Genomic DNA, 26,713 nt, shown 5'->3' on the forward strand with positions numbered 1-26,713 from the left:
ACTGGTCTGCCAGTGCTTAGAGTGACCAAACCATTCATATGTCCCGTGCCTGACCACATATCAAGAAGACAGTTCAATGATGCGGACCCCACGATGTGACTTTCTTCAATAAACTGAGAGTATGACCTGGCACTTTAGTACAGTAGGGGACAAAAGTCTCCGGACCACGTTATCGCAAACGAAGTGGATAGCTCTATTAATAGCCGGCGGCTTAAGTTTACACTTGTGGAGGTAAAAGTTAAAAGCCGGCTACTAATAATAGAGCTATGGGCTTCGTTTATGGAACACGTGGCCCAGAGACTTTTGTCCCCGACAGTACACACAAAACAAATCGCCAGAGGTAGGTTCAGATTTGGCACAGCAGCCTCCCCTCAGTCCATCCGCATGACCTCGCACAACATGTTTCTAAGCTTTCCCGTGCTGCCACCCCACCCCGACCACCCCCATGCAGGTGGGAGGAGAGGAGCCAGCGGAAGAAGACCCACCGGTCCGCGGAGGAAATGACGGCGTTGAAGACCCTCTGGGTGAGCTGGAGCAGGGCGCGGCGGTTCTCCTCGACGTCCTCGTGCTCGTCGACGCGGGCGGGGTCCACCTCGTAGCTGGGGCCCTCGGCCGTGAGGAGGGGCTGGACCAGGGGCTCGAGCAGGCTGTGCAGGTAGCTGGCCCCGTAGATCTTGAAGCAGAATGCCATGATCTTGCTGCCTAGGCTGTTGCCCCGGAACAGTGTCTGCATGCAATCCGACAGCTCCACCTGCAACAGCCAGGGAGAGCGGGGGGAGGGGGAGAGGGCAAACGGATGAGCGTCAGTGCAATCGAAACAGGAGAACCCCCGATAAGAGCAGTTCCGAGCGCCATTTGGAATGCCTCTGGAGCTAATCAGGTTGAGCTAAAATGGCCAAAAGACAGCAATGTCCTAGAATCCCGAAGGAAGGTTAGTCGCCTCATCTTGCTTCATCACTGCTTGCAAGGAAAAATAAAAATGAAGTTGCGTCAAAGCTCATTCTACGAGAAGAACCAGACATACGCAGGAACACTCCCTGGCACCAATTTTCGCCCGCACAAACACATTTAAAAATAGTTAACTTCCCTAGGACTGTATCCGAATGGAATGCATTAATACCTTCTCATATTTTTCTGTCCAGCAATTTTGTAGCAGAGTTGGAACGTCATCTCTTTACTTCATGAGTTTTGTTTGTTTTGTGTTGCGATGTCTGTCTATATCTTCAATTCTGATTGATTGTCTGACTTATTATTATTTTTTTTTCTCTATGCATATGCTTGTCATTTCTCGTATTGCAAGATGTTTGAATGTGCCTCTCCTGCTAGGACCATCCATGGTCTGCAGTATTTGAAATAAATAAATAAAAAAATTAAAAATAGTACGTGCACATGTTGGTCATGCAAGAGCTTCCCCACACAGGGCATGAACATTTATCTTTCGTGTCAACTCAACTCGGGCCTAGCAGTAGTCACCCACACAGCACCACACCAAGGCACGAATGAGCGGGGATAAGGTGAAGCAGTGTCCTCCCCTCACCTCCTTGTAGAACATGTTCCAGAGCAGCGGCGACAGCAAGTGCTTGGCATCAAACAGGGTGACGAAGACACGGGCCAGCTCATCCATCTGCGGGGTGATGACCACACTCGCCAGGGCCATGGCGATGGGCAGCTCCCCCTTGTCGCCGATCATGGTGACCAGCTGCACGAGCTGCTCGAACCGATCGGCCAGGACGGTCTCGGCCAGCATGTCAAACTCAGTGCCCTGCTGCAGTATCTTGGTCAGCACCTCCATGAAGGCAGCCCGCGTCTGCAGGTCCTTGTGGTAGCCCAGCCCTGTGGGTGAGGAGAACACACAGAAATGTATAAATTCAAGCCTTTCATGACCATAACATTCCAAACTCTTGACGACCACATTGCCACGTATCATTGTAGGGTCCGTTCATTCGCGCTCAAGGCCGCAGGAACAGGGCGCTATCATTTTTGTCGGTGACGCGAGAAGCGACTGGACTAATCTCGATTGATCACAGCCATGTAGAGCTGCATCTACATTTTTCCAAATTACTATCAATGATATTGACCTGTTATCTCAAAGACTCCTTGCCAGCTTTAAATTAAGCGATGCCACGAGCGGCGGGCATTCGTAGTTCGACTGACGAGTGCGTTTGTTGCTTACACCACTGCCATGCTGTTTAGTTCTTCTGCGGGAGCAAGTCAGCCCAAATAAAGAGCTTCGTTTGCAAGTCTTGTTGCTGTCTTCCTGAACGCTGGACTGCCGTCACTAGTACAATGTGACAATATTTCCAGAGAATTTTAAGTATAAGCATCCCAAAAATGCCCCACATCTACTTAGTTACTGCAAAAGTCGGATTATCTCTAACTGAAATATGAAAAACAAAAAAAAAGAACTGCTGTAGAGGTTCGAAAACTGAAATTCAGGTGATCATCAAGGTGCTATTTAGGATCCTGCAGGCAACTGAGTCAACACCTCTCCATGGCCTAACCAAGAACATTTTGAAGAAAAGTTAGGTAGCAAAGACACAATCACATTTTAGGCACAGACCACTTCGCTCCATCCACAACTCCATGACATTGCAGTGGGTATGCCACTTCCTTCTGCAACTACTTACGTCCGCGAACACGCATTTCAGAGCACGGTTGTTAAAAAAATAAGCACAGGAACAGGCATGACACAGCAGCTAATCTGCAATCGGTACCAAGTGTGACTTACTGTTACAGCCAGAACAAGCACCCTAGCATGCAATTACAGTAATCCCTCGTTATAACGAAGTCAGCGGGACGGCGAAAAAATTCGTTATAAGCGATAATTCGATATAAGCGACCGCTCGAAAAAGCTAAAACAGTCGAGATTTAATTGTGCCACAACTGCGAGGAAGCTGGTGGATGACGCCGCGCGGCGTCCCCTAGCTGCGGCGGTTGCTAGGCAATGGCTCAAGGTCGGTCTCCGTGCCTCCTCGGAGCACTGCCACAGCGCAATCACAAGTTCGTGGCCAATGTAGCTTTTGCTACAAAATTTGCTCGTAGCACATTTGTTACTTCTACCGGCAACTCAGTATTGGTCAGCGATCCTCACAGATGATACAGTTTTCAAATTTCAAAAGAGTGGAGCTTTCGGCAACGACGCCGCCTGCAGGAACGCCGGGTGACAAACTGCGCGCTTCTCCCTGACTGCCCTGCTCGCTGCTAAGCCTAGCCGGTTTCGCATCGACGCCGCAGCTGTTAGCGCTTCGGTACTGGACAGCACTCAAAGGCGCTACACTCGGCACCCCTTTACTGTCAACTAGTCCCATAATAAAAGATAAGTTAGATTTCAGCGATGCCTTCAGCAACGGAGCTAGCAGACGCCGGCGTCAAGGCTGGCAGGCCACGGCCGGTCTCAACATGCGCGATGGAGCGAGTGAGCGCGTCGAGACCGGCCTTGGGCAGGCCGGCCCGGCTCAAAGGAGCGCGCCCTACGTCATCATGACGCTGCCGCTCTCCGCGCTCGCATTGGCTCCCACTTCCCGTCGTTGCGTTTGCCGCGAGCGGCCCGCCGTTGACATCTAGCAGGTTGGACGCAGGCGGCGAGCTGTGATCGGACGCTGCGGCGCCGTTCGCAACTTCGCGCCGCGGTGAATCGCGCTCACTTTTCTTTCCACGCATTTAGACCGTTTGTCTAGTCAAATGGCGTGAATCGAGCATGACCGGCCACTTTTCCACATCCAAAACACTGCGGTTTTCTGGCATCGCAAAGCGCAAGGAAAACTCTATTTTCGTGTGGATTCTGTCACGGGGAACACCAGGAATGCGCTTCCGACCGAGATTAACGGTTCGGGCGCGGTGCACCATGGAATTTGGTCCCGCTGAGCAGGGGACACTCGGCACTCTCTTGGTGCCCGTTACTAGGCAGGTCATCGATCGTGGGTTTGGTACTTTTGTGGCCTGTTCTATGCCTGCATGAGTCTAATTCGTCGGCGGTATTAATTTGGCACTGCATGACTTGGCACTGCATGAATTTGGCACTGCACGACGCCGCCACGGCGGCGATGCCTCCGCTCGCCACTTCGCTCTAAGCGGGTCAAGCTCTTCGTGCGCTTCGAGTAATGCGGCTTAAAATGCATGCGTTTGGGTCGGGACCGGAAGAAATTTCGAATAAAGCGATATTTCGAGTAAAGCGATTTCGTTATATCGAGGGATTACTGTATGTGCAGCTTGCAACTCGCTGCACAATAAAAGTGGCAAGCGATTGGGCCCCAGAGAGCGGGAGACCCACCGATGGAGTGCATGAGCCCCGAGTCGATGTTGGCGCTCAGCAGGTTGGACATGGCCTGGATGGTGCAGGTGCGCAGCTCGCCCAGCTTGGACGAGGACTGCTGCTGCTGCTGCAGCCGGTGGCGGTGTCCCCCGTCCTTCTCCTCCGAGGAGGGGGGAGGGGGGGGCGCCTCGCTGCACTCGTTGAGCAGGTTCATGAAGAGGGAGAAGTACTTGAGGAAGAGCTGGGACTTGGCCTCCATGAGGTCGCCCCGGTCGCTCTCCTCGGGCTGCAGGGGCAGGCCCAGCAGCAGGGCGGCCACCGCCTGCATGCACGCCTGGTCCAGGTCCCGCGTGATGACCGTCACGTCCCCGCAGCCTGGTGGGGCCATCTGGTGGCTGTTGCCCATCACCCAGTCGGTGAGGTACTCCACCAGCTTGTTGCGGAACTTCATCTCCTGCCGGAAGGCCAGGTCGTCCCGACGGGCCATGGTCGCCTCCACCAGCTGGCACAGCTTGGTCTTGATGTGCAGCGCATGCACCGTCGTGTCCAGGTGCCGCACGTACCTGCATCAGAACAAGTGGGGGGGGGGGGGGGGGGGGGGGTGTTTACGACAGCCTCCAAGACTGCAGCGCCAGGTGGGCAGTGAGGTACCACACCAATGTGGTACCACATTGGTGTGGTACCACACCAGTGTGGTACCACACCAGTGCAGTACCACACCAGTGCAGTACCACACCAGTGCAGTACCACATCAGAGCAGTACCACACCAGTGCGGTGCCACTCCAGTGCGGTGCCACTCCAGTGCGGTGCCACACCAGTGCAGTGCCACACCAGTGCGGTGCCACACCAGTGCGGTGCCACACCAGCGAGGTACTCCACAAGAGGCATCCTAGGAAGCCTGTTTGTTTACTCGCAGGTAATCAACCCGGGTGCATGCTCAGTGACCAGAGACACAGAAAAAGCAACACTGTTTTTGTCCTTAATGTTCAGGTTATCTCAATGAACTTTACAGGAGCTTTGTGCATCACAATAACATGGCACCTGAACGAGTGGCCCCACCTGACAATGGTGAGCATCATGGCCTCGATGCTGGTGACCCCCAGGTGCTCGGTGGTGTGGTCCAGCCGGTTCTCAAAGACACTCTTCATGATGAAGATGACGTGCTCGATGAACTGTGTGTTGGTCTCAATTACGGTCACCTGCGATAAAAGCAGAGAACGTTTTAAGGCAAGAGCTAGTCTGGAACTCCGGGAGTCATGGCGGGGAAGGCAAGGAGACACAGTGGTTCACCAGAAGTGGCACACCTTGAAAGGAGGCTTCACCAGCTAAGGCTGGAACTGTGTCAAGCTTTGAACCTTGAAGCACCCGCAACACTCCATACTGCTGAAATGTGGATGCACCATAAGAATGTTGATCGTAACCTGTTGTCTCATCACATATGGCAGACTTATAATATGGAAGATTCCCACTTGGAATGAAAAACACTGAATGAGGAAGGTAACAGGGATTCATATATGATTCCCACACACAGCAACATCACTAGAAAATTTCTGTGACCCCACATATGACCAGTTCGGACTCGATGTCCTGTGCTAAACAATGCTGCTCAGAAACGGGCAAAATTTCTGTGACCCCACATATGACCAGTTCGGACTCGATGTCCTGTGCTAAACAATGCTGCTCAGAAACGGGCAAAATTTCTGTGACCCCACATATGACCAGTTCGGACTCGATGTCCTGTGCTAAACAATGCTGCTCAGAAACGGGCAAAATTTCTGTGACCCCCCATATGACCAGTTCGGACTCGATGTCCTGTGCTAAACAATGCTGCTCAGAAACGGGCAAAATTTCTGTGACCCCACATATGACCAGTTCGGACTCGATGTCCTGTGCTAAACAATGCTGCTCAGAAACGGCAAAATTTCTGTGACCCCACATATGACCAGTTCGGACTCGATGTCCTGTGCTAAACAATGCTGCTCAGAAACGGGCTACCCAGATCTTGCAGCCAATGAACCAGTTCAAGGAGGGGCCAGAAACTCGGCGAGTTGGTGGCGATTCATGTTCAAACAGCGTAAAAAACACAGATGAGAGGTGCAGCGTTTTCTGCGCCGCATGAATATGAATCACTACCAACCCACCCAGTTTTCTGTCCTTGACTATCTTTCCAGTTCACTGGACACTTTTCTGTGTACAACGCTCGTCGCGTACGTCTCCAGGTACTGAATCAGAGCAATGTGCACAACAACAAAAAAAAAGTACACAGATTGCAACCCTGTGCCCACATTACATTTCTCCCCTCAATTCATTCTGATGGCAATGCCTGCCCTAGAATGGTTAATAGAAGGAATAGTCCCCCCACCTGCCCCTGTGGGTCGAAGAACTTCTCCACGATGGCCTTGATCTGGTCGAAGAGGATCGGGTACAGGGTGGGACTCATCTCGTGGGCCACCAGGTCCTTGACATGCTTCTGGATCTGGGTGCCAAACTTCTCGTTGTGGCACACCAACAGGCGCAGCAGCTGGCCCACAAACCTGCACACAAAAGGGGCACACTCAGCCTGCTCCCCAGCATGCTTCAGTGCTGAGTGGGCCTCCCTACACCGCAGTGCACGAGTAACATGCGCTCACAGAACAGTGACGCACTCACCGCTCCGCATTCACTGATCCGCGTTCACTGTCCCACATTCACTGATCCGCGTTCACTGTCCCATGTTCACTGTCCCACATTCACTGATCTGCGTTCACTGTCCCGCGTTCACTGTCCCGCGTTCACTGCCCCGCGTTCACTGCCCCGCGTTCACTGCCCCGCGTTCACTGCCCCGCGTTCACTGCCCCGCGTTCACTGCCCCGCGTTCACTGATCCGCATTCACTGTCCCGCATTCACTGCCCCTCATTCACTGTCCCACATTCACTGCCCCGCATTCACTGCCCCGTGTTCACTGATCCGCGTTCACTGATCCACATTCACTACCCCGCATTCACTGCCCCGCGTTTACTGATCCGCATTCACTGTACCGCATTCACTGTCCCGCATTCACTGTCCTGCATTCACTGCCCCACATTCACTGCTACGTGTTCACTCCTCCGTGTTCACTGCTAAATGTTTACTCCTAAGCGTTTGCTGCTAAATGTTCACTGCTATGTGTTCACTGCTACATGTTCACAACTACGCATTCGCTGCTACGCATCATTCAGTTTCGCATTCACAGTTACGCATCCACAGCTATGCATAAACTGTTCCGCATTTGTTGCTTCGAATTTGCTGCTCCAGCGCTTGTGACTTGTGGCAGTTTTGTGATTGGCAGCACACAATGAAGCAGTAATATGAGTCAATGTTCTACGAGTGCACATGACTTGCGGCAGTTTAGTGTGCCCTCTTCTCACATTACAGCCTGCAAAAGCCACACCCAAACTTGTCGACGATGACCGCAGCTGCAATAAATGACCTACGGCACTCTCGGGCATACCTTCTCCAGTTCTGTCTTTCCTGAGGCCATGCACATCGTTATCAGGAAAAAAAACAGAACCTGAAAGCATGGCATCTCTATTCCTTTAGCATTCTGTTAAATAACGTGTCGTACATATGGGCATCCCACACCACTTCTATGCCGATACTGAAGATTAAGTGTACAAGGACACACCGTGTGTCAGCACTGTCATAACTTAATCTACAAATGTGTAACACCGCACTCTAAAACACTTCACAAATATGCACTTCTGCAAGCAGCTTCTTCAGCATAATTTTCTCGGCCTTCATCTTTCCCTTTTAAAGGCCCCTTCCACCCTTTTATCCCTTGTCAACAAGAAGGAACACTTTGGAGATGTAGGGCACATTACAAGCAACGTTGTCCAGAAAGTTTTTTTTTTTAAATGTGCGACATAACTGATGCTAAATCTACAACCTGTCACTTCTGCCCTTTCCCTCAACACTAATCCTCTCTCCTCCTTACCAAGGCCACAACCAGTGCCACTGCTTGCGAGATCACGGCTTCCTCTACTATTCCGAATGCCAGTACTAACAGTACACGTATTGGTGCAAGCACTAAGCCCTCCAATGCTTCTGCTTGTATACCATTGCATGGAAGCGGTAAAAAAGGGGAAGCAAACTTCATGTATGTGCTCCACATACAAGTACTATGCGAATGGGCTAAGATGTTCATAGCAGTACAATGCGCCCATTGACTGCGATAACTCGTCGAGTTCAAGAAGTGGTTTAGTGCCCTTTTCAGCAGCTGTTACTTTCAGGTGTCACAAGCCAGATTGCCTGCACAAGCAAGTCATTTAAATACTATCTAGGCCTCTTTTTTACATCGGACTTACGATGGAATAAGCACATTAATTATATTGCGAATAAGGCAGCATCGCGTTTGGGTTTCCTACGGCGGAATTTTAGCCATTTACCAAGTAACTTAAAAACACAGCTGTATTTCAGTCATGTACGCTCCATACTTGAATATGGATGTGTTTGCTGGGACCCACACACATCTGAGTGTGTAGGCAAATTAGAGAAAATTCAGAATAGGGCTGTTAGACTTGTTCTTGGTAATTATAGTCAGCACGTTAGTATGACGGAAAGCAAACAAAAACTTCACTGGCAAGAGTTGAAGGACCGTAGAAGGTAGATCAGACTGAAATTTTTTCATGAGATTTATTATTCGAAAACTGGCATAAACCGCGAACAATATATCCAGGCACCTCGTTATTACCTCAAAGTGACTGCACCACTGCTTGAAGGTCAGAGAATTTTCTTGCAGGGTGACGTCTTGACAGGGTAAGGGGTGACGTCTTGCGTTTTTCTTTTTTTGTTAGAACAGTTCGGGACTGGAACAGTTTGCCATAGAGCATTGTATGTATCGCATCTAATGATGCATTTTTCCATGCACTGCATATAATTGTTTTATACCTATAATGAAGTCTGTACCCCCCCTGCTGTAATGCCCTGCGGGGCGATGCAGGTAACTAATAAATAAATAAATAAATAAACCTAAGGCAGGGCCGCACTCACTGTGTGACAGGGCAGAACTGGATGTCCTGTCCTGGCGTGAGCATTCCGCCGGCCACCCCCACCAGGGCCCCCTTGGTGCGGGCGTCCAGGGAGGTGAGGGTGCCCCCGTACAGGGAGGAGCGGGGGGGTGCCCTGGCGGAGGACGACGAGGGGGAGCGGCGCTGCAGGCACACACCCCCGAGGGCACACAGGAAGCCCGTCATGTTGGCCCACTCGTTCACCTGGTCCTCCAGCTCGTGCTCGGTGCTCTGGTGGGAGGCCCGCCGCTTGCCGATGGTGCGGTGCAGCGACTCACAGATCATCTGGCCCTCCTCCAGCTTGGACTTGGGGTAGCTCACCAGCAGCTTGGTCACCGCGTCCCAGTTCATGAAGGTGTCCTCCCACGCCTGCAGCACACAGCACGCAGGCGGAGTGAACGGCAAGAGCAGAGAGGTGGCGGCAAGATCAAAGGGCTTCGTGCAGCCTTGCTAACCATCGGCAGAATAAAAGCAAGCATCGTGCACTTATCGACAACCCACCAGTGAGCAACCCTGGGTGCAGTGCTCGATCTTCCTGAGCAAAGCCATGATCCTCTTCTGAAGCACAGCCCGCCCTGGAACCAGGAAACGCGAGCAGTGAGACCAACAACTAAGACAGAATGTGGCAAGGATGCATAAGATTGCCTGCACTATCAATTTAGCACACAAAGAAAGGTTTCACTGCATGAGCTGTTCCACATGACTTGGCTTTGCTGTTTAACTAGCTCAGTTACTGACAGTGCGTGAATACTTGAGCTTCAACTTTCAACTGAACAATAACATGCTGAATCGAAATTCAATTAGATCTTCAAATATCCAGTGTACTATTCAAATTTAAAACAATTTGATTCACCACCATCATCAGCCTGACTACTCCCACTGCAGGGCAAAGGCCTCTCCCATGTCTCTCCCATTAACACTGTCCTTTGCCAGTTGTGGCCACCGTATCCCCACAAACTTCTTGATCTCATCCGCCTGCCTAACTTTCTGCCGCCCCCTACTACGTTTGCCTTCTCTTGGAATCCATTCCGTAACCCTTAAGGATCACTGGTTATCTTGCCTTCGCATTACATGCCCTGCCCAAGCCAATTTCTTCTTCCTCTTGATTTCAACTGGGATGTCATTAACCCGCGCTTGTTCCCTCACCCACTCCGCCCGCTTCCAATCTCTTAATGTTACACCTATCATTTTTCTTTACATAGCTCACTGCGTGTCCTTAACTTAAGCTGAACCCTCTTTGTTAGCCTCCACGTTTCTGCCCCATTGGTGACTGCTGGTAAGATACAGCTGTTGTGTACTTTTCTCTTGAGGGATATTGGTAAACTGCCATTCATGATCTGAGAGAACTTGCCATATGTGCTCCACCCCATTCTTATAGTACTTCCACTTATTTCCCTCTCATGATCCGTATCAGCGGTGACTACCTGCCCTAAGTAGACATATTCTGTTACTACTTCCAGCATCTCACTATCAATTGTGAACTGCTGTTCCCTTGCTACACTGTTTAACATTACTTTAGTATTCTGCATGTTAATTTTTAACCCCACTATCTAACTCTACCACTGTCTACCTGTCTAACTCATTGATCAAGAACCTTCTATGAACAAACCAGTTAACAGTTTAATTACAATTTGATTTTTGAACAGTTACCAAAATTAGGTTTATTGGGGTTTAACGTCCCGAAGCAACTATGGCTATGAGGGACGCCATAGTGGAGGTCTCCGGAAATTTCGACTACCTGGGGTTCTTTAACGTGCACTGACATCGCACACTACACAGGCCTCTAGAATTTCGCCTCCATCGAAATTCAGCCGCCGCGGCCAGGATCAAACCCGCGTCTTTCGGGTCAGTAGCCGAGCGCCGTAACCACTGAGCCACCGGATACCAAAATTAGTTTACCGACTTGAACAGCTATCAGCATGATGGCACAAGCTTGACCTTGTTGCCTGCCGGAAGAAGACAGTCAAAGCAGGGTGCCCTCACCGGTGGTGAGCACCGTGCTGGCGGTGGCCAGCTCCTGGTACACGTGGTAGTTTGGCAGCAGGTAGGTGACGGTGAGATCGTCCTGGCCACAGCGGATGTCGGCCTCCTCGCAGAGCAGGGCAAAGCAGGACATGGCCACCAGGACGGCATCGATGTCCACGCTCCAGAGGTACATGAAGAACACAACCTCCAGCTTGATGTGCGCCTGCTTGCAGATGGCCACGTGCGAGCCCAGGTTGGCGTACTCCCGGTGGCGGGCCAGGAAGGCATTGCGGCACCGCAGCACCTCCCGCAGCCACCGCAGCACATCCGTGTACCCCAGAATCTGGTGCTGGATCAGCTTTTGCGAGATGGAGAACAGTGCCTGCACAGCCACAGCACACAGGCAGATGAGTACCCATATGGGCAGAAAATCTGGCACAGGGGTGGGTGAGTCGGTGCAAGGGTAGGAGAGTCAGTGCAAGGGCTGATAAGTCGGTGCGAGTGAGGGTGAACTGGTGCAAGGGCAGGAGAGTTGGCGCAAGGGCTGGTAAGTCAGTACAAGGGATGTTAAGTCAGTACAAGCGCGGCTGAGTTGATGCCAGAGCAGGAAAGTCAGTGCAAGAGAAAGAGAGTCAGTACAAGGGAAAGAGTCAGTACAAGGGCAAGAGAGTTGGTGCAAGGGAAAGAGCCAGAATAAGGAGGGCAAGAGAGTCAGTAAAAGGGAAAAGTCGGTACAAGGACAAGATACAAGGGCAAGAGAGTTGGTGCAAGGGAAGAAGAGTCCGTACAAGGGCAGGAGAGTTGGTATAAGGGCAAGAGGGTCGGTATAAGGGCAAGAGAGTCGGTGCAAGGGCAAGAGAGTCAGTGCAAGGACAGGAGAGTTGGTACAAGGTAAAGAGCCAGAACAAGGAGAGCAAGAGAGTCAGTACAAGGGAAAGAAAGCTGGAACAAGGACAAGATACAACGGCAAGAGAGTCAGTGCAAGGGAAGAAGAGTCGGTATAAGGGCAACAGAATCGGCACGAGATGTAACAGAGATGTTAGGTATAGTGGGAGTGAGTGGCACCTGTGAGGAGAGGTCCCAGCAGGTGTTGATGGGTGCCTCGGGGTTCCAGCGCTCGATGTGCTCAGGCAGGTGCAGCACCCGTAGGGCCTCCATGGCCTCCTGGGCCAGGTCCTGCATGCTGGGCGGCTGGTGCACCAGCGACACCAGCCCATTGATCAGCTCCAGCGTGCTGCTCTGCACCTCGTGGCCCGCCTTGCCCTGGCTCTGCAGTGAACACAGCGGGCAGGTGACGAAGAGGCACGCAGGGTGAGCCAGCGGAGGCACTCACGTTGAGCATGAGCATGGGGTCGGCGTGGATGAGCCGCACCATGAGCAGCAGCAGGTTCTTGTACGACAGCTGCTCCTCGGTCTTCTCCTTGAACTTCAGCGTGCTCACCTTCTCCTTCAGGGTGAGGCTCTGCACACACACAGGCGAGTGTCAGGCCATGTTTCCTCCTCCCAGGGGCTGTTGGAGAATGGACCTTACCGGGATCATCATCTTGGCGGGTCCCCCCGATGACGAAGAGCCTCCGCCGTGGGCAGACACAAAGCCCTGGGTGACCCGGTTGAGGGTGTCGGTGAACATGTGCCGCAGCTCAGGTGCCTTGGAGTAGAGCAGGTCCACCTGGGGCCACCAGGCAAGCCGCGGCTGGCTCACCACTCGCAGCAGGGAGCCCAGCAGCACGTGCTGGTACGTCCAGGTCGGGCCTCCCGCATGCAGGCACACCTGTAGTATGCAGGCAGGGTGATGGTCAAATGTTTAGGGGAATCCCCCAAGGTGGAGTAAATTTGTAATAAGGGAGTAATTACTCATTGACATCCACCCAAGCGCAGCCATACGGCTACAAAGGAAAGCTATACAGCTTTCTCAGAAACTTCGTAGTTGAAGAAAATTCGTCCTGGTTCGGGGTTCGAACCCGGGATCCTTGGCATGCACCCAAGCGCAGCCATACGGCTACAAAGGAAAGCTATACAGCTTTCTCAGAAACTTCGTAGTTAAAGAAAAATTCGTCCTGGTCCAGGGTTCGAACCCGGGATCCTGGGGTTCGAACCCTGGACCAGGACGAATTTTTCTTTAACTACGAAGTTTCTGAGAAAGCTGTATAGCTTTCCTTTGTAGCCGTATGGCTGCAGCTTTCTCAGAAACTTCGTAGTTAAAGAAAAATTCGTCCTGGTCCAGGGTTCGAACCCGGGATCCTGGGGTTCGAACCCTGGACCAGGACGAATTTTTCTTTAACTACGAAGTTTCTGAGAAAGCTGTATAGCTTTCCTTTGTAGCCGTATGGCTGCGCTTGGGTGGATGCCAATGAGTAATTACTCCCTCATTGCGGGCAGGGTGAGTAAGACCCATGCCAGCCACACAACCGTTTGGTCCCATCCCAATCATGCATTGGGCTTCAACTGTCTGTGACACCATGCTTATTTTCAAATTCCATTAATTTACCTAGGCAGCAACACTGCAGTCCTAGTAGCTTTTCTTACTTTACGTATACCAGCCACAGTGGCTCAATGCTTTGGACTTTTGGCTGCTCAGCCCAAGGATGTGGGACCAAGCTGCAGCAGTTGTGTTTCGATATGCAAAAGATGCCCCCTGTGCTCTGCGATGTCAGCATACATTGAAGAACCCCAGGTGGTCCAAATTTTTCCTAAGCCAGCATGTCACGAGCCAGCACGCTTTGACAGCAGTGAAGCCACACCCTCCACTATGGCACCCCTTCCTCCTTCACCCCTTCTTCCATAGCACAGTTAGGTGTCCGACAAGAAGTGATTTGCGCCTCTCCTTTTCTGTAACCAAACATCATTATTATTGCTATTACCATTACTTTTCATATATACTAACGCCTATTTTATGCATGCTCCTCCTTTCGTTGTAGATAATGCGCTACCAGCTGCACAAATTTACGGTACACAGGAGAGCCCATCTTTTTTGTTACCAATGCAGCTACAAAAGGGGGCAGACAGACATAACTTATAGTGCTTGTGCTTGTAGTAAGAACAGCACATCTCCCATGCTCACATTCTGCATTCACTTCAGAGGTCGCAAGGAAATCAAATGTTCTTTGCAGCTTCCACAATCAAGTAAATACACGGGCTGCTCCCGACATTCCAGGAATTCACAGGAACCACGCACACCCCTGCCCCACCTTTTACAGAGTGCCCCCTCGCCGAAGCTTAAAAACAAAACAAAAAAAAATGTCAGAAGAAAATATTCAGGGGAGCACTTCGTTGATCTAAAGCGGTAAGGCGAAAGCCTTTAGCGCGGTGTTGCTGCTTGTGTCACTGATTCCTTGTTAAGATGTTAGGCTTCGCCTCTAAGAGTGAAATGCGACAGCGTCTTGCAACGCTTCCAGGGAGTCCATAGAACGCCATCACCCGTTTGGTTTAAGCCTTACTCGTCGGTAATTTGGTTCTTCAGGAAAGGGAATGTATCTGTCTGGCATACCTCGGTGGACACCTGAACGTCGCTGTAACGGGAAGGGAGGAAGATGGGAGTGAACGAAGACACCATATTCACTAGACGTGCCTTTGTTCATTCCAAACCATCGAGCTGGCATGGCAGAGTGGTCAGCATGCTCGTCTCGCACTCCGGAGGCCGGTGTTCGATTCCCGAACTCGACCAATTTCCTACTCGGTTTTATTTATTTATCTGGCCTGACTAGAAGGTTTAATTAGGCTAATTGGGTAATTAAGCAATCAACTAAAGTCATTACCACTTACTTGGAGCATGGCTATACGATCCCTTTAATTGGTTGCATGGTTACTAGCCAAAGTACAATTGGCCCTGTTTGAAATTCGCGCACTGTTACGTCACGACTGTTTCGACCAATTGAAAAGCGTGACATTTCTGTCGACAACGACTGCTTACAATGATGAGGCATTAAAGGCTTCCGCCTTAAAAAGAGAGAGAGAGCGTGCAACCAACCTTAAGTGCCTCGTTGTTGTGGGGGTTGATGCGGAAGCAGGAGACGAAGCAGTCGGTCATGAGCTCCACATCCTGGGCCACCGTGGCCTGGCTCCGCACAAAGGGCTTGGCCGGGTTGAACAGCAGCAGCTGCGCAGTGCCACACGACCATCATCATCAAGGACAATGCTGACAATCCACGAAAGTCGTACCTTGAGGTCGTTGATGACCACCTGGACGAGGGCGAAAACAACGTTGTTGCTGTCCAGGATGTTGATGTAGGTGGATGCCTTGCAGAGCTTGACGCACGTCACGGCTGCAGCCTCCATCAGCTGCTTGCTGGTCCCATGGGGTACGAGGGCCTTCTTCACGCTGTCTATGAACTGCCTCTGCGCATCCGACAAGACCACACACTGGCGGCAATCTGCCAGGAGCAGAAGCGTGCATGCTACTCAACTGCAGCAACGGATGCTGCACCGCATTTGTGGGACATGCGTACACAAAGAGAAGACAACCACATGCCAACGATGGAAAGCTGCCCTTTGCTCTGCCTCCCACGAAATTGCCTCCCGCCAAAATTAGAGCACCATTTTTTCCCCATCTAGTCAATGACCAACACAAAATAAAAAGTAACAATTCCCAATGCTTTCTTCGGTTTCAATGCCTACTTGCTTCTTTTGTGTGCTCTATCGTTCTTTACAATAACTTGACTCTTTCATTACTGCGTCAACTCAAATCATTCAATCCGAACAATGGCACAAAATGACCTATTCTGTGTGATCGGGGCCGCTTCTCGACAAGTAGCTCTGTTGCAAAACAATTGGTTTGGTTTATGGGGGTTATAACGTCCCAAAGCGACTCAGTCTATGAGGGACGCCGTAGTGGAGGGCTCCGGAAATTTCGACCACCCGGGGTTCTTTAACGTGCGCTCACATCGCACAGTATACGGGCCTCTAGAATTTCGCCTCCATTGAAATGCGACTGCCGTGGCCAAGATCGAACACGCGTCTTTCGAGTCAGCAGCAGAGCGCCATAACCACTGAGCCACCGCGGCAAGTAATACTCGCTTGTGACATGATAGCACATGAAACATATATTTCAGACTTCGTATTCTCCCATCCTCTGAATGATTATATTTAATATTACAGTGGAACCTCGATTATACGTCCCCCAGTCATGCGACGACCCGCATTTTACGACGAATTTGTGCGGTCCCGGCAAAACCCCCATAGAGACAATGCATTAAAAACCTCGGTTATACGACGCAAATTTTAGAAGGACCCCGCTTCGTACGACGGCTGGCTCGTACCGTCCGTCAAAAAAGGTCGTCAGCAAACGCAGGCCGGGATGTGCGGTATTTTCGCGATTCTAAGCACCCCCCCCCCCCCCCCCCCAATTTCCGAAAAAAAAAAAAAAAAAACTTTGCATGCGAATCTAAGCACCCCCGTTTTTGCGCGGAAGAGAGCGTTGCCGAGGCCGCCAAGTGCACTTGCTCTCTTTTTCGTCGAGCCTGTGCAGTCGGAGTCCCAAGGAGGCGCGGCCTGCCTGTTGTTGCGACTGAGAGAAGGATGAAAAGGAAAGCGCACGGGCCCGCCTAAGCCACCACCGCTGCCGAGGAGAGTTAAAAGATCAGAGGAAAGATAAAGAGAAAAGATAAGACGTGCGTCGGTCGCAGCAACAGATGTGTCCGCAGGAGCCGACGCTGATGAAAAAACAGATAAGCGGGCGAGGCCGCGCTCGCCCAAGCGAGGACAGCGGCGTCCACGGCGCTTTTTGTAATGCAGAGGTTTGCGCTCCCATTCCTAGTTACGCGGACGTGTTGCAGAGCGTCGACAACATCCAGCGCTTTGCTTGCGCACGCGACGATGTTGGCGACCTACTGCCGGACGTGGCAGCCCTTGAAAGAAAGTTGATGCGCCGAGGTTGGGCAAAGGTGCAAAAAAAAAAAAAAAAAATTACCGATTTTTTTTAAACGGTAATAAAGATTTTTTTGCAAATCTGTTTCAAACAAATGCTGGGTTTTGTCTTTTTTAATCTGATTGGCGTACTTGCCGCGGTCTTGAAGCCGGTCAACAGTTTTCGGCGCAAGGCCGAGCGCCACTGGCCGCATTCTTTGATTTTCGATTATACGACACCCGGATTATACGACGGTTTCGCGCGGTCCCCTGAACGTCGTATAATCGAGGTTCCACTGTACTGTGAATTTTCGTGCACCTCTCTCGAAGATTTTTTTTTTTCCTTTTAAGCAATACATAGCCTATTCTTTTTTTCTTAATGTCATTAAAAACCGAGATCTTTTGGCTAAACTTTGGTTTGCTGCAATAAAGCAACGTTTTTTTTTTTAATTTATCGGTGAATAAATTTCTTACGCACACCACCCTGAAAACTGCCTGTTTTCCCGCGGTAAGAAAAAGAGTCAAGATGTCCATGCATGAAGACAAGTCACACCCCTTCCAGCTATGCCAATAATGACCTGTGACAGTGTGGATTGCATACGTACCTTCTTCAGGTGACGCGGTGAACAGGGTGCCCCAGAATCAGCATTCACAATTTCCTCCAGGATGATCTGCCAGGCAAGTAAACCACACATTAATCGCCAAAACATGCCTGTGCACAGCGGCCTGGCTTTATGGACAAATTGGGCACACAACACAGCGAATAAGACAAGGTGTGACTCAACTCACTGGACAGTGTGGACTCTTGTGGACTACGAAACACAAGAACATTCCAGAAAAGGTGGCCACCAAATAGCAGTTTGTCCCTAGAAGCTCTCATTTTTTGCACAAACAGCAGCAGCAGCTGCTGAAGATGCAGCGTTTATATCGAGAAGAAAGAGGCAACTCCTCGACAAAACTCTCCCATTATCCAGTTGCCAAAATTTAATACCAGGCAGGCACCAGAAAACAAAGTGGCCCAAATGCCTCAAAACGTGAAATATTATCAATTTTTGAGTTCCTCAGGGAAAAAGTGCACTGTCTAAAGATGTCTGGTTCTGCTGCTAGTCCACACGAACATCAAACTTTCCTCCACAGTCAATGTCTCGTCCCCAACTTCCAGACACATGCAGTTGGAAACAGCCCAGTTTCATACTGAAAGTCTCGAAGCCAAGCCCATACCCAGAACCCATACACACAGCCCGTCATGGCGGAAAAACATGCATCAGGACTTAATGGGAACTCGGGAGAGGTGATGGGAAATAAAATGACAGAATCACAGCAATAAAACCACATTCTTTAAAGCTTTTTTTTCATTGCTATGCAAGCCAATTCTAAAATACTTTTCCAACTCAGTGGACCGCCGCTCGGGAGGACAGTGCCAAAGCAGGTGACCAATCATGCAGTACTCACGGGGCAGAGGACGAGCAGCATGATCTGCAGGGGCCAGGCCTGGGCCCGCCGCTTGTTGCTCTCCGCAAAGCTGTCCAGCACGTCAAACATGCGGTCACAGGCATCTGCAACATTTACGCAGTGAATAAATGAGTGCACTGGAACGAAATGAATCCGCACATGAATGAGCGCTCCCTCTATACAGCAACGAGTAGTGCAGCATCACAGCATGGAAATGTTGAATTCACATCATCGCGGTAAGAGCAACAACAAGTGCACCTGAAAGCAGAGGTCTCACAAATGGATGAAGACACCCACCTGCCAGCTCATCGTTGGGTTTGTTCTGCAGCTCCATGAACTCGTGAGGGTACGTGTCCATCCAGTTCCAGATGGCCTGCATGGAGCAACGGACAGGTCCAAAGCATGTGCCGTTCAACGGAGCTCGCAGTTCAAAGGCATCCATGTACAGCACTACCACGTCAGGAAGAATGCACTCGTAGGCCCACTGATAACATACTTTCATTATGCAACCAGAAGGTGACTGAAACCATTGGATTGCCCACACCAACAAAAGGCACACAGCAAAACATCTCACTGCCCAAATGCCAAAAGACCTGAACTAGCCAGCAATGCCGTGTAGCTAGTTTTTCTTAAAAACTACACATAGTAACAAGGTTAATACCAGAGGAATAGAAACCCGGGCTAGTTGGTAAATGTTGGCCCTTGTTCAAAAAGCAGCACGAAAAAGAAACAACACGAAAGAGGAGTTCTACACTCCTTTCATCATTCTCTTCTATGCTTTGTCTTACTGACCTACTGTTCGAATTCCGGAGAAAAGTGGGCAAACATTGCGCACTGTTACATGTGGGACAGCTCATACTTGGAAACATATCTCTCTTTGCTTCGGCATTCGGCAACACCTACAAATGTATGGGGTGAATGAAAGTAAAAACAAAATGACGACACTGTATTCTTTAGCCTGATTACCACACCCAAAGGAGCACAGTTTGACTTTTTTAACAACCTGATCAGTGGAATGGTCAACTTGAACTAATCGAGCCAATGGGTCAGTCAACTTGAGCAGGAAAAGAAAGCATGGTGCGCACCTTCTCCAGGCTGTTCATGAGGCAGAGGTGGGCGTTCTTGCGCAACGACCGGAACTTGGAGTTGATCTCTGCATCAGGGCAGGCAAGGAAGCATCTTAGTGAGACCGCGAGCGGCAAGGGGACACTGGAAGGCCTCACCATTCAGCAGCTTGATGAGCCTGGTCACGTCGACGTTGATGTGCTGGATGAGCTCGATGTCACTGAAGTCTGTTGTCTCCTCGTTGGCATTGGAGAGTTCGTGGAGCCTGCAGTGGAAAGTGCACCTGCCTGTAAGAACTCTCAAGAACACATGGCTTCTCCGTTCGAGATGGGGTTTGTCCCCACAGTATGACAAGCTGCTTCACTGAAAAAAAAGGCCGGGCATTACAAATCGAGTGTCCAGCGATAGAGAATCGATGACTGCCGTCAATGAAATCTGAGACTGGCAACAATGGCAGTTGCTAAGTACAATTTCACCTTCACTCAAAAGAAAACATTCGACAGAAGTCTGTCTGGTTGGGAAATTTAATGTTAGGAGAAGGTAAGTGACGCCAACCAAGTAAAATACAGGAAAAAACACGACGTTTCGGGACCGGCTCGGCCCCTTCTTCACGGTGTGACTACGGGCGAGCGCAGCTTGGCTTTTTAAGCCCCTGTGTGGAGGACCTGCGGGTCAATGGCCGCAGCCCATGGACGTAGGATGAGGGGAGAGTCCCCAGGGAACGATTAACATTCTCTCGTGTTTGCTGTATGTGCCACGACTCGAGTAGAAGCCTCCTGCGTGGGTTAGCTTCCGTTTCCAATACAATGGTGCTGTCGAAGTCAATTGGGTGGTCACACCCTTCACAGTGTTCGGCCACGGCGCTGCGTTGACGATTCATGTGACGGACGTCCGCTTTGTGTTGGTTCATCCTTTCCGCGAAGTTCTTCGTTTCCCCTATGTACGACGCCGGGCAGACGGAACACGGAATTTTGTACACGACGCCCTGGGCCTTTTCTCTGGGCTGCCGGTTTTTTGGGCGGGGGAGAAGGCGACCGATAGTGCTGGTCGGTTTGTGCGTTGTCAGCACCCCTTCTTTTCCGAGAATGCGACCGAGCGTCTCGCTCACGCCTCTCACGTAGGGGATGCAAACACGTTTCCGCTTCTGGCATGCGTCTGAGGAAATAATAGACCGGATTTTGTTTTGCCTTTCTTGTTTCCTGATAATGCGCCGGATGAATGAGCTTGGGTAGCCGTTCTTTTGGAGGTCAGAAATGACTCGGTTCTTCTCCTTCCTTTTATCTTCACTTGAGGAACATATGGAGTCGGCTCTCTTCAGTAATGACGTCACGACAGATGCTTTGTGCGGGATGGGATGGTTCGAATCGAAATGTAGGTACCGTCCTGTGTGGGTTGGCTTCCTGTGCACCGAGGACTGCAGGCCTTTGTCGTGCCTTGTCGTGCGCACTCGAAAACGACCAAACGCTGCACGAGAGAACTCCACTCAACGTCGATGAGGTATGTCGCCTTCTCGACCTCTGTCTGCGCAGTACCTTTTTCACCTACAACGGAGAATTTTTCAAGCAAACAACCGGAACTGCTATGGGGGCATCAATTTCAGTCACAGTGGCTAACCTAACCATGGAAGACGTCGAAAGCCGGGCCCTCTCCTCCTTTAATCCCAAGCCAAAGTTATTCCTCCGTTATGTAGACGACTGCTTTTGTGTGGTGAAAACCTCAGAGATAGAAAACCTCCAGAGTCATCTAAATTCAGTTGAACCGGCCATACAATTTACTGTTGAACATGAACAGCAGGGCAGCCTGCCTTTTCTGGATGTCCTACTTACAAGGCACGACAAAGGCCTGCAGTCCTCGGTGCACAGGAAGCCAACCCACACAGGACGGTACCTACATTTCGATTCGAACCATCCCATCCCGCACAAAGCATCTGTCGTGACGTCATTACTGAAGAGAGCCGACTCCATATGTTCCTCAAGTGAAGATAAAAGGAAGGAGAAGAACCGAGTCATTTCTGACCTCCAAAAGAACGGCTACCCAAGCTCATTCATCCGGCGCATTATCAGGAAACAAGAAAGGCAAAACAAAATCCGGTCTATTATTTCCTCAGACGCATGCCAGAAGCGGAAACGTGTTTGCATCCCCTACGTGAGAGGCGTGAGCGAGACGCTCGGTCGCATTCTCGGAAAAGAAGGGGTGCTGACAACGCACAAACCAACCAGCACTATCGGTCGCCTTCTCCCCCGCCCAAAAAACCGGCAGCCCAGAGAAAAGGCCCAGGGCGTCGTGTACAAAATTCCGTGTTCCGTCTGCCCGGCGTCGTACATAGGGGAAACGAAGAACTTCGCGGAAAGGATGAACCAACACAAAGCGGACGTCCGTCACATGAATCGTCAACGCAGCGCCGTGGCCGAACACTGTGAAGGGTGTGACCACCCAATTGACTTCGACAGCACCATTGTATTGGAAACGGAAGCTAACCCACGCAGGAGGCTTCTACTCGAGTCGTGGCACATACAGCAAACACGAGAGAATGTTAATCGTTCCCTGGGGACTCTCCCCTCATCCTACGTCCATGGGCTGCGGCCATTGACCCGCAGGTCCTCCACACAGGGGCTTAAAAAGCCAAGCTGCGCTCGCCCGTAGTCACACCGTGAAGAAGGGGCCGAGCCGGTCCCGAAACGTCGTGTTTTTTCCTGTATTTTACTTGGTTGGCGTCACTTACCTTCTCCTAATTTCACCTTCATTACAGGCAAAGGTGGCAGACACAAGGGAGTAGGTCAATATTCAGAGTGTTCTAAATATAGAACAAGGTCACTTTAGGAAACAAACATTGACACGGCAGTAGTCGTCATAGCATCACTCAAATCACATCTGCTTCGACAAGACATTACTCCCATCCGTTCTCCGCCGCATCCAACACTCTCCCGCCGCATGCCCCAATCATCCCAAACCATACGCAATTTAAAACATGCCCTTTTCTCCTGCACCGTTATCATTCAGTCCCCTCATTTTTCATAGCCTCTCCCCCAACGGGGCAGACATGGCTAGCCTCAGACGGACCAGGTGGTTTTGGTGACCCTGGCCCAGGATGCCCACGACGCTTAATATTGCGTTGAAATAAAAGTTCTCTCTCTCATTGGAGTAGCAAGGAAATGCAGCACAGGTTCTCGGTTGGCCTGGCACCTCACAGAAGTGTACGTCAACTGTGTCCATTCTGAGCTGAAAGGTGAGCTCAGCAGCATATCGGCTTAAACATGAAGCATGTTTCCGTGCACTTACAGTGACATGCGCAGCCCAATTCTGCTCAGGCAAGTTTCATTACTAAAACAGAGGTGACCACGCTCTAGCAGCATCATTTAACAAGCTGTACCTCAGTAGCAATCATTAGCAAATGCTAGTAAAATGCTGATAACACCATTAGTATCATGCTAGCACCTGCTGATGGCTGTCATTACCCCTGCGAATGTCATATTAACATGGCAACTGTGCACTAAGGTGACCAGCTCACTGCTGGAAGACATGCACCGCACTGCAGCCGCAGTTAAGGGCACGTTTCCCAGTTCTGAGGCATCATGGGTGGCATGACGCAAAGGCAAAATGAGGAGGAAAGGAGAGTTGCACCATTTGCCACACAACAGTTTTGTGGCGACCTCTGTTGTGCAGCGCTGCAAACTAGTGCTTGCGTTATTCACGCCTGCGCACAGAGATGGCAGCAGTGTGCGGGGCGACAAACGGTGAGTCAACCACCGCAAACGGCTGTACCAGCATGCTGCACTGCACTGACATGGTGCCTGTCGGCGACTGGCACCACCACGCAGTCTACGCAATATCACACACTGCTCTAGCAAAATCACATGCACACAAAAAAAGGTCAACATGGTGTGCTTCAACATCGCAAGCACTTCTTGAAATTCCAGGCAGAGTTCTGTCTATAAATGCGCACCTATGCTACACCAGCTAATCAGACGACAGCGGAATGTATAAAACTATTAGTAAAGCAAGAACACGGAAACATCTGCAAAACAGAACTCATGATTTCACATACAGCTCCATCACACCAAGTTTCCAGTACTGGCATTACTACTCAAAGAAATAAATGGTACAAGAATCGAGGAACAAAACCAAAAAAAAAGAAAAAAGTTTGAGCGAGGCAGGCCACTCACCTGCCAGAGATGCGGTTGAAGACGGCGTTGAAGTTGTTGAGGCTGAGTGCAAAGAGCACCTTGGAGGCCAGGTTCTTGAGGGGCACCACCATGGAGCTGTCTGGCATGTCGATGAACTGCAGCAGACCCCAGGAAATCAGGCAACTTGCACCAGCTAATCAGAACAGCAAGTCTGCCATACACTAAGTAGCGACAATGATGGGTGTTGCTGCCAGAAGCTAGTTAGCATGGCTAATCCACATTACAGACAGTGTCATCTCAGCATGAGATCACGAAAAATGGCCACTTTATCTCTCCGCAGCCAGCACCTGCTGCCTGGTGCTACACCAATCTGTCTGTGCCTTTATGGCAAGCAAACTTGCACTAAAAAAAAAAGTGTAGTACACATACTAGCAGAAATTCATTTTGAAATGTATACGACAACAGCTCGAGCTTTACGTAGAAATGCAAACATCTCGAGAAGCTTTCGAGGAAAAAACGGCTTGCACATCCTTTTTGAAAACCCAGTGAAGATTTTTGTCGTACCACAAGGTTGTCATGCTGTTCATAATAGAATAAGGTGCAACCAACCACAACAGCATTCAAGAAGCACAGCAGCTGTCAGAGCCAGCTGTGGGACCCAGCTCTCACATTACCTGTTAGGAGTTCTCTGCCCAGATTTGATTCAAACAGGAACATAAAATACACCAGCAGCACCAACTCAACCAATTTCCATGCTCTCTGACATCAAGGTTTTGTACTCAAGCAAAAAAAAGCAGGGGGACTGACCTTGCAGAGCTCGCGCAGCAGTGCCTTGACGTTCATGGTCTCGTCGTAGCGTGTAGTCTCCTTGGGTTGCTGCGGAAGTGGAGTCGCAGAGATCTACGGTTGAGAACGAGTCCCCCCCGCTCCCCGTCGGAAAGTTGGACCCCCAGTAGTCGCGCAATACACCGAGAGACAACAGCGGCAGCACCAACACCATGTTGCATACAGAGACACGCAAGCAATGCTCGTGCCCACCTCCAAACACAAACGACAAGCCATGCAGCAACACAACTTGTCACGTACGGTCTTCCCAAGCACAAACAGAGAAAGACCTGGGATTCCAGAACAAAGCTTTCCGATTCCTGCTCAACGCACTCATAAGCAAGCAAACAAAACAAAAATGCATGTCCACAGCGAGCTCCACAGCATCAAAATATAATGACAATAAAATGCTACGTAGATCCTTTCAAGGAACTTTTGAAGCACACCTGGCTTCTAATTAGTGAAGAAAGGTTTAGGCGTAGGTTTATGGCGGTTTAACATCCTAAAGCAACTCAGGCTATGAGGAAAGCAGTAGCGGAGGACCCCGGATAATTTCGACCATGCAGGGATCTTTTAATGTGCACTGACATCATACAGTACACATAAATGCAACTGCCATGGCCGGGATTGGACCCGCATATTTTGGGTTAGCAGCCGAGCACCATAACCCAGTGAGCAAAGTCTTATTAGGAGGATGCTGTAAGGAAGCACTAGAGCAACCCGACAAGAAAATGTAGGTACATGCATAAATTCTAAAATAAATAAGATTTTCAGTTCACAACAACTGTGGCCAGGCATGGAAGGAAGTGTTAGAATGTAAACTGTCCTCGCTTTGGAACTGCTACCGATGGCTACTTCATAGGGTGGCCGAAGGGATAATCATACGCAGTTATACTTTTGCTTCGGCTGACAAACTGCGTTCAATCCACACACTTATCAGAACGCGATTTACGCCCGTTTTTCACAGCCATAGTGTTTCTATACTGTCCCAGAAGGAAACGCATCACGTGGAATTCGTTTTGACTACACTGCAAAAGCCATTTCGTCTGCCACCCCGTACTTCGCAAGGTATGCATCCTGTGGTCACCAAATCCCACTTTTGCTCTCTCTGGACATGACTGCTTTTCTTTTACGTTGTTAATTTCACTGCATCATGCATTCGTTTTGCTCGTCTTCTGTTTCGTCACGGGACTCAAGTGTGTGGAAATAAACCTAAACTCCTCTAGCACGGAACGTCACCGGGGCAAGCAGTCTTACACAGCGCAAAACAGGCCCCCCAGAAGTTGCATGACGTGAAGGCAGCACAGTCGCAGTTTAAGCTGGCTAGCGTGGAATCAGTTCTGCCACACACTTTTCCCGCAACAACTTAGGATAAGTCAAACACGATACCCACAGCTACTAAGTGAGAAAATGCTGAAAAAAAAGATTCATGCTATAACGGTACAAACGCGGTCACACAAAAAATTAGTGCACCCAACAAGGAGGAGAAAAAAACAGACAATGTAGAAAAGAAATAGAAGAGAAATGCGGGAAAAAAGAAAAAAAATGGTCAGGATGCGTATACTAGCATGCAAACCGTGAGCTCACCCTGCTGAGGCATTTTTCGAGCGTGTCCAGCACAATGAGCTGCGACTCGTAGAAGTTCTTCTCAAACTCTGGCTGGATTGGACTGTGCGTCCTCTGGTACGCAAACTGCACACAGGTGAGGGGAAGGGAAAATAAAAAGTAGTCCGACAGCGTCCGACACGCGATTAACATGTTTCTCCACACAAGGCTTGGATGCTTCCTCCAAAAATATACCTCGCCCCATTTTTCAACAGCATGGCTTTTTGGTCTTGTTCGTACATAGTTCCAATACACTTTAGCGCAGCAATAGATGAGGACACAAGAGACGACACCAACAAAGCGCGTGGATGCGCAACTAGGCATCAGAATCCCTACGTCACGTGCGATGAAGGTGTTGTTTATGTTTAGGTTTATTGGGGTTTAACGTCCCAAAGCAACTCAGGCTATGAGGGACGCCGTAGTGAAGGGCTCCGGAAATTTCAACCACCTGGGGTTCTTTAACATGCACTGACATCGCACAGCACACGGGCATCTTGAATTTCGCCTTCATCGAAATTCAGCCGCCGCAGCCGGGATCAAACCCGCGTCTTTCGGGCC

At 50.3% G+C, this 26,713-nt stretch overlaps 1 protein-coding gene across 5 annotated transcripts in view; it reads right to left on the reverse strand.

Moving 5' to 3' along the window:
* Nf1 (neurofibromin 1) overlaps positions 1–26,713 on the reverse strand; it is an 82,211-nt gene that overhangs the window by 44,387 nt on the left and 11,111 nt on the right. For 3 of the 5 annotated variants that reach the window (XM_089573036.1, XM_089573034.1, XM_089573033.1), the window contains exons 3-23: positions 26,138–26,242; positions 24,533–24,625; positions 23,765–23,880; positions 19,760–19,866; positions 19,622–19,689; positions 18,834–18,909; positions 18,537–18,640; positions 17,690–17,755; positions 15,402–15,578; positions 15,211–15,339; positions 12,775–13,014; positions 12,577–12,705; positions 12,309–12,512; positions 11,262–11,625; positions 9,780–9,853; positions 9,262–9,647; positions 6,616–6,787; positions 5,313–5,452; positions 4,271–4,815; positions 1,538–1,833; positions 486–751 (exon numbers count right to left, since the gene is read on the reverse strand). In XM_089573036.1, coding sequence (XP_089429162.1) covers positions 486–751; positions 1,538–1,833; positions 4,271–4,815; positions 5,313–5,452; positions 6,616–6,787; positions 9,262–9,647; positions 9,780–9,853; positions 11,262–11,625; positions 12,309–12,512; positions 12,577–12,705; positions 12,775–13,014; positions 15,211–15,339; positions 15,402–15,578; positions 17,690–17,755; positions 18,537–18,640; positions 18,834–18,909; positions 19,622–19,689; positions 19,760–19,866; positions 23,765–23,880; positions 24,533–24,625; positions 26,138–26,242 — 3,857 coding nt within the window. The remainder of the gene's footprint in view (positions 1–485; positions 752–1,537; positions 1,834–4,270; positions 4,816–5,312; positions 5,453–6,615; positions 6,788–9,261; positions 9,648–9,779; positions 9,854–11,261; positions 11,626–12,308; positions 12,513–12,576; positions 12,706–12,774; positions 13,015–15,210; positions 15,340–15,401; positions 15,579–17,689; positions 17,756–18,536; positions 18,641–18,833; positions 18,910–19,621; positions 19,690–19,759; positions 19,867–23,764; positions 23,881–24,532; positions 24,626–26,137; positions 26,243–26,713) is intronic. The other 2 variants (XM_089573037.1, XM_089573035.1) reach the window with 1 other exon arrangement.

The sequence above is a fragment of the Amblyomma mixtum genome, chromosome 2 (genome assembly GCF_055824585.1).
Source record: "Amblyomma mixtum isolate Tamu chromosome 2, ASM5582458v1, whole genome shotgun sequence".
Lineage (NCBI taxonomy): Eukaryota > Metazoa > Arthropoda > Arachnida > Ixodida > Ixodidae > Amblyomma > Amblyomma mixtum.